The following is a 12122-nucleotide window of genomic DNA, read 5'->3' on the forward strand; positions in this document are numbered from 1 at the left end:
CAATCGTGCTAGCGTCTCTCTTGTGTTGTGCAACAAGAGCATTTTCCTTGGATTCCATATTTTGAGCTCATTCCTTGGTTGCACGACCCCATTTATCTATCTGTGCATGTGTTTCCGTGTGCCACACTATTGGTCTACTTGTTGCATTTGCAAACTTGTGAATCTTTTTCAACATTATTGAATCTTGCTAACATTTGCATAAATTTTCTGCCACCATCCTCACCAAGCTACTCCAAAAGCTTTATTTGTAGGTGTGAGAATTGACAAGATCCGGTACCAATTGTGCTATTTCCTTGCTACATTATTGAGTGATCATTGATCCATGGACCTACCTACGTCTCAAAGGACACCACATGGACCAATGACTAGAGCTCGAGCAAGGGCTATAGAAGATAAGGTGAACTCGCTCCTCTCCGAACTTACACATTCTTCAAGTGAAACATGGCTCCTACGTCAAACGGAGACCCTATGTGTGATCAGGTACCTAGAGGAAAGCCAGGGAGCAACTACACCCAATGGACAAGATGGCAAGGACACCAAGTACAAGGACCAAATGGAAGAGCTGCAAGGAACCTACAGCCTCCGGACGACCGGACCACGCCGGATGTCCGACGCCTGGAACACCAGCCGGCCAAGAACCCAGCCAACAAGTGCTACAGTGGCCGGACGACCGACATGGACTGGACAACACCTCCCAGCGCCCGGATGACCAAGCCCCTTCGGACATCCGGTGCCACATCACAGAACGAAAATAGCGGAAATCCAAGACTTCTGGACGTACGAGCCTCCAGACGTCCGACGTCCACCGGACATTCGGCGACACCTTACTAGAGCAGGATCATCGGACGTCAGGCACCCTCCGGACAACCGGACCCTCGCGAGCCACCGGACGTCCGACACCTGCCTGTGCATAGTGACTAGGGCCGAGGCCCATGTACCCATTCGCCCCCCCTACACTATATATACTCCTCCTCCTCCCTCTTACTAGCATTGGTTTAGCTCATTTTAGAGACAGAGCTTTGCTCATCCATTTGATACATACTCGATTGGAGACCGAGGCCTCCTCGGAGAAGATCCCAAGTGGATTCAAGACCCCGTCAAGGGAAGATCCCCTCGTGGATTCAAGACCCCATCTCATCATGGATTGGAAGAACTGCCGACCGTTTGTGTCATCCCTTGTTGTGTTTTGATCATGTATCTCTCCTTGTGTTCATGGATCTAGCACATGTGTGATCGTTTCTCGTTGATTTGAGTGTTTCCTCTTGTTTCCCCTCTCATGTGTTCTTCATGTTCTTCGTGGGATCCCCTCCAAATCCTGAAAGATCTGCCTCTAGGGTTCCACCCTACATCAACTCCCGAGAAGTTCTTGTGGTAACTGGCCGGAAGAGAGAGACGTCTCTTCATCGTACCCCAGTCCACTTCATGCACTTTTGTAGCTTGCAAAGTTGTGAGCATGCAAATGGTCGACAAAGCTAGGGATAGAGGTAGGGGCCTAGAAAGTTGTCATGGAGACTGATAGCCAAGGAGACGCTAGATGAAACAAAAGGTACATACATAGCCGAAACAACCCTTTCTATTCAATCAGCACAGCATGGATGACAACAGATAATTAAGGTTCTACAGGACAACGACTGCTATATAGTATTCTAGTGGTTCAACATTCCAAAATGAAGCTAGTGCCTGCATTTTCCTGCAAAATTGTTCCTCGTGCGCGCATGCTTTCCATGCCAACACAACCACGCCCCAAAGTCACCAAGGCGCTATGTTTGCAACACGACCTGTCGCGCCAAGTTTCGACGTGTCTCTCTCAGAGATAGTCAGGTGTGTGCTTCTGCAAGGTGGTCCTCATGAAATCTGAGATCCGCGCAGATGCGGCAAGTCCCCTCTCTATACAGTTGAAGTAATCGTCCTCTGAATACAAATGAAACAGATCAGGATTACAACGGCAAAGAAGGGCAAGAAGAACACTCAAATCCAAGGCATGAGACAGATGGAACCGTACCGGACATCACTCCATGGGTGATGGAAGTTATCAATCCCCGTTCTGACTGCCCATCTTTCTGTTGTGATTCTTTCACATCAACAGACTTGCTTGAATTGGGGAACACCAGGTGAGCAAACGATTTCAATTGCTGCAGCAGGTTGTGACAAACAACAATACTTCACTTCCTGTGGTACTGAAAGTATACTCTAGAAAATTTCTTGTGGTAATGGAGGCACTGGAAAAATTTACTTTGATCTCGCACAACACATTCGAGAAACAAGTAACACAATATTCAAGTTGTCAAGTACGGACGATCTGCGGTTAAATTTCTGTTCGTGTCGGCACTTGGAAGTACACTAAACAGTAAACACCATCAAAAAGTAAATCACATGAACTCAGAAAACAGTTACTCATGGCAGTCCCCACAGTAATATGGGTTTGGAGGGGGTCGGCAAACTAAAACTGTACCTCTCCCTAGGGACTAGAAATTTTTATGCTAAACATCACGTAAAATTAAAGCCCCATATACTTGACAAAAGTTTGAAGGGCAAACCAACAACCAGCACCATGAAAATTCCTTGAGGGAGAATCAGACAACATTGTGCGCTTCCATTTCGGAGTGGAATTCAGATGAAAAGGAACAATTCCATACCTGCTCTTCTGCCTTGCTTGTGTCCAAAATCACATCACCATCGGCCAACACTCCGCAGCCAATTGCAACTGCAGCACATAACCTTGTCAGTGAACATACAAAATTATTGAACATACCAGCAAGAGGTTTAATCAGTGAACATAGAGAAATTAGTAAACTTACCAGCAAGATGTTTCATAGGGATGCCAGCAAAAACAAGGGCAGCACAGGAAGCATTAATTGCACATGGAAGAAGCTAAGGCACTGTCAAGGGCTACTCTTGATTGAAATAAGATACAGATTACGGAATTTGTCAATTTGCAATGCATATTGGAACTTCCCCCAGTTCTTGCCAATCATTTACAGCCAACAAAAATGGTTTGTGAGGCAGTGCAACACAAAGAAATACGTGTCATAACTCACAACACTATGGTGACATTAGGAATTAACTACATTATCAATTAATTAATGTATAAAGGATACAGAACCATCGTCACCCATAACCTGCCCAAAAAACAAAACCAGGATAAGGAAAAACAATATATGCAATGGCATGGTACTCCCTCCGTCCCAAATTAAGTGTCTCGGCTTTAGTACAAAGTTGAGACACTTATTTTGGGACGGAGGGAGTACATTAATTATAAAATGACCAATCAACAACATTAATTAAGTTCTTTGAAAACAACTAGTTGCAACTTGCAACAATGGTTGCAGAACCTAACCCCGCCTAGTGCAGCCATTTCCAACAGCAGCATGTATATAGCTTACAAGTATGCAGGAACACATTTCAAATTATTCCCTAGCAAAATTCCAAGGAAGTGGCCATCCTAGTTATTATATCTTGTGTGTTGTGCAAGCACAGACATAAGACTCGCAGCCCAACTAGCGATTCCACAAGATTGCCCCTTAGGAAAAAGGCTGTCATCAGGTGGGCTAAATGGGCTAATGGTGGCGACAGCATGATGCACAAGGCTAGAAATAACCAGGGATGAATTAAAACAGTATAAGCTATGGCATGAATATTACACACAGACTAATTAAAAGGACCGATCGACATAATGCACACTCTACTATGACGCAAGTTCACATCACTTTCTTTGAGAATAGCAAGCTTCAAGCACCGAGAAACAGTTGCAACATGCAACAACGGCTGCAGAACTGAACTCCATCTAGTGCAGTCATTTCCCACAGCAGCATGTTCCTTTCATGTAGCATACAAGAATGCATCTCAAATATTTCCTAGCAATATTTCACGGTAGCGACCGCCCTAGTTATTATATCTTTTGTACCCCTCCGTAAACTAATATAAGAGCGTTTAGAACACTACGTTAGTAATCTATAAATGCTCTTATATTAGTTTACAGAGGGAGTGTTTCACAAGCAGAGACACAGGATTTGCAGCCCAAGTAGCAATGACATTGCGCGCCCACAAGAAATACAAGATTTCCATTTGGGAAAACGCGGCATCAGGCAGACTAAATGGACTAACGCCGTAGCAACACGACACAATGCGCATTTAAGGCTAACACAATACTAAGCAAAAAAACAGAGCAAGTGGAAGCAGAAGGAAGGTGGGCTGACCTGAAGAACGAGGGAGGTGGTGGTGTTGGGGTGGACGGTGAGCAGGCAGATGCTCTGCAGCGTCCGCTTGAGCGTCATCTCGTACTCCTTCTCCTGCCTCCCTGCCAACAATCAAACAACCATTTCAGCACTGCCGCACTGCAAATTCGAGAGAACAAACAGTCGGTGACACTGACCGATCTGCCCGGTCTTGGGCTTCCACACCACCTCGATGGACGCCTTCTCGGGGTTCTCCCCCTTGCGCGTCCCCGGCCGGGGCCCGTACACCGCCGCCACCACCACCGTGTCGCCCTGCGCCCACCGCGCCGACCCGTGCGCCCGCTCCAGCGGGTTCCGCGTGCACGAGTACGCCCGCAGCTGGTTCGCCTTCCGACCTCCCGCCCGCTCCTCCCCTCCGCCCCCCTCCATCCCTCACCTCGCCGCCGGCGCTTCCTCCCTCACTGCTCACGGCGTCGTAGGTGGCGGCGCGGCGGTCGGCGAGTCGAAACCCTAGGTAAACCCTGGCGCTCTGCCCAGCCTCCCGCCCCCCGCGGCTGATGAGGGGGGCTCGCGGCAGGGCCAGGGACGATCTTAGCCGTTCCTGGTAGATCGGACGGCTGCGGTCGCTCGACACCCTCCGGGCCGCACGTCTATTTTCGGAGGGGATGGGTGGGTGGCTCCCCACGGTCGCGGGCCAAATAAATTTCCCACCTTTTCTTCTCCTCGCCGCCGCCGCCGCCGCCGCCCGCAAACCGCCGACGCCGACGCCGAGGACGAGGGAGATGGCGAAGAAGGGGAAGGACGCCGCCGAGCCCGACGCCAAGGCGGCGGCCGTCCGCTCCCTCTTCTCCGCCGACAACCCCTTCCGCCGCAAGGAGTCCGCTCCCCCACCGACCCCCGCGTCCGCATCCGCCGCCGTCCCCAAGCCGGCGCGCAAGCCCCGGAGGTGGCCCGAGGCGGAGGCGGAGGCGGAGGCGGAGCCCGCGGTGCCGTCCCGGAGGAAGCGGAGCGAGGAGGATGGGGAGGGCCCGGCGCGGCGCAAGCGGAAGCGGGACGAGGTGGAGTCCGGCTACGAGCGGCGGACGCTGGGGGCGGCGCCCGCGGACAACGAGGAGCGGCCGCGGCCGGTCGTCGGGGCCAAGAGGAAGGCGCCCCACGACGTCGAGGCGGCGGCCTCCGGCGGGGAGTCGGAGGACGAGGCGTTCGACGACGAGGGCAAGCTGCTCAGGACGGTCTTCGTGGGGAACCTGCCGCTGCGGACCAAGCGCAAGGCGCTCACCAAGGAGTTCGCCGCCTTCGGCGAGGTCGACTCCGTCAGGATCCGCTCTGTGCCCCTCGGCGACGTCAGTACCGTCCACCGGATTAGATTCCTGCTTATGCATTTGTGGATAGTTTTTGGCCTTGGTGTGCTAATCAATCATATGTTTGTGTGCTTGCTGCAGACCAAGATTCCGCGGAAGGGAGCCGTCATCAAAGGCAAGATCAATGACTTGGTCGACAAGTGAGTGCATTGTTATACTACATAATATGGATTGCTAGCGGCGCATTGTTTGGGTTATTATTATTGCCTAACAAGTGGAATTTATGCTATGCTTGGATAAATAGATGATTGATTTTTCCCATCTGCTTTGTGCTGGTTGCCATAAATTTCAGTTGGAATTTCTTGATGTGAGAAGCACCTGACTGCAATTAGAAATTCAGAACTTCCCCTGTTGTTAGAGCTTGGCATTTCTGTGCTACTTCTGCAATTGCTAATTATTAATGGCCTTCATTTTAATTTAGTATACAGTTTTTTTCCTTTGCTTTTATGAGCTGTTAATAACCACAAGTTGTTATGTTATATTTAGTTCCTGTTGATACTTGAATAGATAAAAGTATTCTCTAAGGAATATTCAGCGTCGCATAATTTTGGTGAAACTATTACATAGTCCCTTGTTCACACATGTATGTAATACAATTCCTGTTTCTCTCCATAGAATACTTTCCATAATGAAGCAAAGTAACTCATTGTTTTCATCTTAGTTTAGTCCCCCCTGCGCTGTTATGACGCTTAGGCTATATATATGGTAGTGAGACGATGATGGAACACAAGGAATTGTTTAGCTGTTTTTGTGCCACAAACATACTGTATGCCTGTTGCTTTTCGAACTCTTATATTCTTATATCCTTTGCAGTGTACATGCCTACATCGTCTTCAAAGATGAGCAGTGTGCGCGGACAGCTTTATCTCATAATATGGCACTGGTGTGTTCCCTGTCTTACAAGTTACAGCTGATAACAAATTACTTCATAAAGCTTAAGTACATCTTAAGAACGTTCTGTGTCATATCTAATATCTAATATATAATGCATCTATCTGAATTTTGAATCCTCTAGTTCAATGGCAATCACATCCGTGTTGACATGGCGTGTCCGCCTCGTAAAAAGCTAAGAGGAGAAGGACCTCTTTATGACAGAAAGAGGACAGTGTTTGTTGGTAACCTTCCATTCGATGTAAAGGTATGTATGATGTGTCCATTCTTGTATGGCTCCTTGTTGTTCTTTTTTTAAGAAATGATAGGATGAGGAGCACCACAATGTCCACATAAACTAAGTAACCAGTGTCAACTTTGCTTCTTGGTGGCGCATCAGGATGAGGAGCTCTACCAGCTCTTCTGCGGTCCCAGTGGACCACAAGGTGATGTTGAAGCTATACGAGTTGTCAGAGATCCAGATTCAAGCCTAGGAAAGGGTATCGCTTATGTTCTATTCAAAACAAGGGTATAATTTCTTATCCTTCATCTTCCCGCTTGAGTTATTCTGAGTTCTGACTCTTTGCAACAGTCAAAAAAATTGTCGGGTGCATAAGAAGTTTATGAATAGTATAATTTGTTAATCCTTGTGTGATTGTGCACAACATTCCTTGAAGATAGTATCGTTAGTCATGTCATATGGTTAAATGCTAGTATTACATGTGAAAAGAATGAGTTTAAGACTTCCTTGCTAACTACATATTTACAATGGAAACATCAGTTTATATAAGCAGGCTGTAAAAACTAAGCCAATTTGTAGACTCACAGCCCAATACATGCTGAACTGCATATCTAACAGAGTTCATTTATGGTGCCTTACATTGTTGAGTGTTGATCATCTTTAACCAACTGAGCAGGATGGAAAAACGATAGAATCTTGTTAAGTGTTGTCCAGAAAAGTTTATGCTGGATCAGTTCAGTTATTCTTTTTTTTTTAGGTGAACCAGTTCAGTTATAAACTACTTAGAGTAGTAAACTCGATGCCGGGTAACTACATCTACTTTGAAGGCTGGCTTATTATGATCCTGGCTAGTCAATTGCATCTGTTTATTAGAATTGTCCAGTCAGTTCATTACTTTATCCACTGATAATATACAATATGCACTTTGAACATTGTGACTTACTAAGGAAAAAACTCTATTTTCTGAGGCACATAACATGTTATAACGACCTCCGGTTATCATCGCGTAATATGCTTTGAACAATTTTCCACATTCTCTGCATACACTGTTATCTCGTCAGGATCTCTCTCATAATTGTTTCATTGTGTTATTATGCAGGAAGCTGCTAACTCTGTTGTGAAAAAACGTGGCCTTAAGATCAGAGACCGCTTTTTGAGGCTCACCCATGCAAAGGCAGCCGACGCGACGCCGAAGGCAGATTCTGGGAAAAAGCGCGGCACTCCAAAACAGAAGACACCTTTCACGCCAGGCAGCAAGTCTCGCGAAGGCAGCGACAGTAACAAACGCAAGGCGCCGGCAAGCCTGTCTTACCAAGGCCTGAAGTCGACCAAATCCGGCGTCGTGAAGAAGGTGAAGGTGGCCCGGCGCCCCATCAACCAAGGGAAGCAGCAAGGCAGGCCTAGCGAGACGGGACAAAGCGAGAGTGCCCGCAAGGCCAAGCGGCCCGCCGTGGCAGCAAGGAAGGCGAAGCAGCTGAACAAGAAGCGCAAGCAGGACGGCTCGACGCCCGAGAACACGCACCGGAGCAAGAAGGCGAGGAAGTAGCCACCCCTGTCATGGATTGTTCGCTTCACTTTGTAATATGAGTGTTGAGGGTTTTGGATGAGACGAGTCCCTGATGGCCTTTGGTTCAGCGAGGGAAAAAAATACGAGGTTGACATTGCTAATGTAATGCTGAAAAGAGTCGAGTGTTGTCATTTGGTACTTGCCTTTGGAGTCTTGGCCGCTGTACTAATGTCAAGATGATGCTTATCTATGTAACATCATGTACTGACACCGTTTTTGCCTTGCTTGTTCCCATGTCAATCAAGTGATGGAACTACAAGTATCATGTTTGGTTAAAAAAGAATCATTGGTCTTGGTAAAGACCCCATTCCATAATTTTTATTGTGGTTTAAATTCAAATGGAACAGAGGGATTGACTGACAGTGTCAAATGCAGAAGCATTTGATTCTCAAGATCAAACATGGGTTTAGGTTTTACTGAATTCGACAAGGAACTCTTGTTCCATGATCCATCTCAAAACGGAAATTCGATCGCGCATTCCTGGATCTGGATGGATATCACACCAAACATAGCACAACTCGAAGTGGCAGTTCATAATTTGCATAGAAAATCAAAGTGGAAGTGAGAGTTCATAATTTACATAGAGGTGGTAGATTGCAGCAGCAGCAGCAGCAGCAGCAAACCATATTGGATGATTTATTACTCGTGCACGCGTCACATGGCGGCGGCGGAGGCGGCGACGACGTGGAGGCGCCAGAAGACCTCGGCGGCGGCGTCGGCGGTGCCGTTGTCGACGGCGACGGCGCCGAGGAGCGCGCGGAGGGCGCCGCAGACCACGGGCGGGGCCGAGGCCTTGGTGGACCCGGCGACGCGCACGACGGCCGGGATCCCCGCGCGGGCCCCCGCCGCGGCGCAGGCGGCCTCCCCCGCGGCGTCGCGCGCGGCGCGGGAGACGGCGGAGGCCGGCGCGTCGCGGTCGGCTGCGAGCGCGCGCAGCGCGGCGGCCGACTCCGCCGCGGCCAGGCCCAGCACGGCCAAAGCCCGGCCGTTCTCGCGCGAGTAGGAGGCGTGCGTCATCGCCCGGCGGAGCAGGTCCGGGGACCCGAACGCGTAGCCGATCCGGCCCTGCAGCGCCGCCAGCGCCGCGTCGAACGGAGACGAGGCCGCCGGGGAATACTTCAGTCCCGAGGCTAGTGGGTGGGAGGCGACGGAGACGGAGACGGAGACGAGGAGGAGGACGGCGGCGAGCGTTGCCGGCGGCGGGGGCGCCATTGCTGCTGTGGTAGGTTTGGGTGGAGTGCGGGAGAGGAAAGGTGACCGGCCGGTTGCGTCGACGTGGCGATTCTCATTCTCTGGTTGGCGAGGTGGAGTGGGTCAGAGCCCTTGGGCTGGGTACGGGCCGGGCTGGACTCGGGCCACTGGCGTATGTCGGCCTGATGGGCCTATCGGCACGGCAGCATGGCCTAAACTCGAAGCGATGCATTCACAGATCCCATGCCCATCTTGCTGCCAGGAGATTTGAGTGAAAGAGACGTTCAACTTGGAGCTCAATGTCAAATCGGCTGTCTAATCTACTAGAAATACCAAGTGGTTGAATGATCGCGTTTTCACAGGAAAGCCGACAGGTGGGACCCACTGTCAAGGCCACCGTCGCCATGACTGGTGCTCGGTAATGTCGTGGTCCCTGTGTACACCCCTGGCCTACTCCCCTTCTTTTGCATCCGAACCCGCGCCTCTAGACACTTCCCTGCTCGCGTCGTTGCCACCTGCCACCATGGTCGAGCTTGTCGGGATCCTGTTTGCCCCGCTCGCGTGCTCCTTGGTCGTGCCTCGGGGATGTGCAGGACGCCACGTGTCCCCGCACAGCTCCGCCATCATCTGCGCGTGCAGTGCAAGTAGGATTCGACCATGTCCGGCCTAGCCCACCTGTCCGGGAAACGATGTGTTGAGAGACCCCCTAGTCGGGACATCGTTAGTAGCCCCTGAACCGGTCTTCAAGTCTGGGTCGTACCTTGACTTTTCCGAGTTGTTCTTCGTCTTGGGTCGTCCGTCTTGAAAACTGGTTCAACGAATCCTTCTGTATCCAGTTCTTCCTTGATTAATTGTTGGATTGCACCGGGGAGCTCTGTGCTGACCTTGGCTCCCGGCCAGCACTTCACGCTTGCTGCTAGGTTTGGGTGGGGAAGTGCGGGAGAGGAAATGTGACCGTCCGGTCGTGTTGACGTGGGGATTCTCTAGGTATTTTTTTTAGGTGTGTTTTTTTCTGAGAGAGTGGGGATTCTCTAGTTGGTGAGAGTCAGAGCCCTTGGGCTGTGTACGGGCCGGGTCGGAATCGGGCCTCTGGCGTCTGTGGGGCCAATGGGCCAATCGGCACGGCAGCATGGCGAAATTGGTCTCGTGCTTCCCACACTGTCCTGCCCTGCCCTAAACTCGAAGCGACGTTCACGTTGGCAGGTGAAGTGCACCGTGCAGCCTACATTCACAGATCCGATGTATCTGTTGACTCGTGTAGGTAGGTAGAAAGGCAGGTGATATGCTACTCAACTTCTCCCATGCTTGGAGGTTCGAGTGAGACGTTGAACTTGCAACGCAATGTCAGAATGTCAGATCGGCTGTCTAGCTAGCTAGGTGTTCCTGCCATCGTGACTAGGAATCTTACAACTCTCCGTGTGCACCTTCTCCTCCTCCTCCTCCTCATCATCATCATTGTCGATTCATGGACTCGAGCCTCGAGGCCGTCTACTCTAATCTAATCTATAGCCACGCCTCCCACTTGCCGTATCATCCTTACCCTCATACCTCTCGCAAGCGTCTGCATTATAAGCGTATGAGCACATTTTATCATCCAACGCAGTCTTGCATTTGTTTGATTGTTTTTCCACATTTCTAAGACAAATAAGGAGGGCTTTGCGGGAAGCCAAGGGCACCACATACCCCTCTCTCTCTATCTAGATGGACCAAGGTCGTTCGTTGTTGAGATTTGGCGGAAGATTAGCATGTGGCATTTGGCGGAAGGCTGCTAACTGAAAGGTGATTAGGCGTTTTGATGGAAAGCTATTTGGGCGAAAGGCCACTACCATTTAGTAAATTAAGCGTTGCATTTGGCAAAAGCTACTAATGATGTAATTCTTTCGGCCGAAGCTAAAGCTAGCATGCATCAATTTGGCGGAGCTTTGTTTCTCTTTGGCGCAAGCTACTGTAATGCAATGCTAATATGGATTTTATTTGGTGGAAGCTAGCTAAAATGATGCTAATTTTGTCACGTTTCAGGATAATTGTCTGGGTTTACTAAAACCCGGTAAATACATACATGGTTGGATGGCCGGGCTCCCGTATCCGGGTTCGAACACTAGTCCTGTCAGCGTTCTGGGTTCGGAGGTACCCAGACTTGCCTGCCTGCGGCTCAGCGCATGGGCCTGATGACGGCCCGGTACAGCCTAGCTGCAAGACCCTCCAAGACAAGACCCTCACGGGGCCTCCAGCCTCGCGAGGAGAACGACATCAAGACCTCCCGAGGAGCAGCTCTCCAAGCATGCCTCTCGAGGAGCGGAGATTTCTATGCAGATACCTGATACGTCTTCAACATATCTACCTTTTCTCACGCTTTTCCTCTTGTTTTGGACTCTAATTTGCATGATTTGAATGAAACTAACCCCGGACAGATGATGTTTTCAGCAGAACTACCTTGGTGTTGTTTTTGTGTAGAAATAAAAGTTCTCAGAATGGAACGAAACTTTGCGAGGATTTTTTATATCAATAATAAAAAATTCTGGAGCCAAGACCTGCAGGAGAGGGGCACCTGGGAGTGCCTGACAGTCGGGACCCACCTGGTCGAAGCATACGTAGGGCCAGTTCTTTTGGGCAATTCTCCGAGAATTGACCCCCTCCCCAGCTTCTCCCAGAAAATATAGAATTGCCACTCTATATTTTCTTACAATTCCTAGCTAACTAGATCTTAACTAGTTAGG

At 49.8% G+C, this 12122-nt stretch overlaps 3 protein-coding genes across 3 annotated transcripts; 1 reads left to right on the plus strand and 2 right to left on the minus strand.

Moving 5' to 3' along the window:
- Nucleotides 1–1535: 1535 nt before the first annotated feature.
- LOC123114419 (exosome complex exonuclease RRP46 homolog) lies at nucleotides 1536–4731 on the minus strand. Its single transcript, XM_044535879.1, has 7 exons — nucleotides 4373–4731; nucleotides 4197–4297; nucleotides 3099–3119; nucleotides 2799–2871; nucleotides 2637–2704; nucleotides 2003–2132; nucleotides 1536–1911 (listed from the first exon to the last, which is right to left on the minus strand). Exons 1-7 carry the CDS (start codon nucleotides 4602–4604, stop codon nucleotides 1808–1810), a joined length of 729 nt encoding a protein of 242 aa, XP_044391814.1. The 5' UTR covers nucleotides 4605–4731; the 3' UTR covers nucleotides 1536–1807.
- Nucleotides 4732–4825: 94 nt separating this feature from the next.
- LOC123114418 (nucleolar protein 12) lies at nucleotides 4826–8473 on the plus strand. The gene is made up of 6 exons (XM_044535878.1): nucleotides 4826–5518; nucleotides 5618–5676; nucleotides 6350–6419; nucleotides 6552–6674; nucleotides 6807–6935; nucleotides 7747–8473. The coding sequence occupies exons 1-6, from the start codon at nucleotides 4841–4843 to the stop codon at nucleotides 8191–8193; spliced, it is 1506 nt and encodes a 501-aa protein (XP_044391813.1). The 5' UTR covers nucleotides 4826–4840; the 3' UTR covers nucleotides 8194–8473.
- Nucleotides 8474–8584: 111 nt separating this feature from the next.
- Nucleotides 8585–9579, minus strand: LOC123114420 (protein NUCLEAR FUSION DEFECTIVE 2). Its single transcript, XM_044535881.1, has one exon. The coding sequence runs from the start codon at nucleotides 9424–9426 to the stop codon at nucleotides 8869–8871; it is 558 nt and encodes a 185-aa protein (XP_044391816.1). The 5' UTR covers nucleotides 9427–9579; the 3' UTR covers nucleotides 8585–8868.
- Between the last annotated feature and the right edge of the window lie 2543 nt (nucleotides 9580–12122).

Source organism: Triticum aestivum, chromosome 5B (genome assembly GCF_018294505.1).
Source record: "Triticum aestivum cultivar Chinese Spring chromosome 5B, IWGSC CS RefSeq v2.1, whole genome shotgun sequence".
In the NCBI taxonomy this organism is placed as follows: Eukaryota; Viridiplantae; Streptophyta; class Magnoliopsida; order Poales; family Poaceae; genus Triticum; species Triticum aestivum.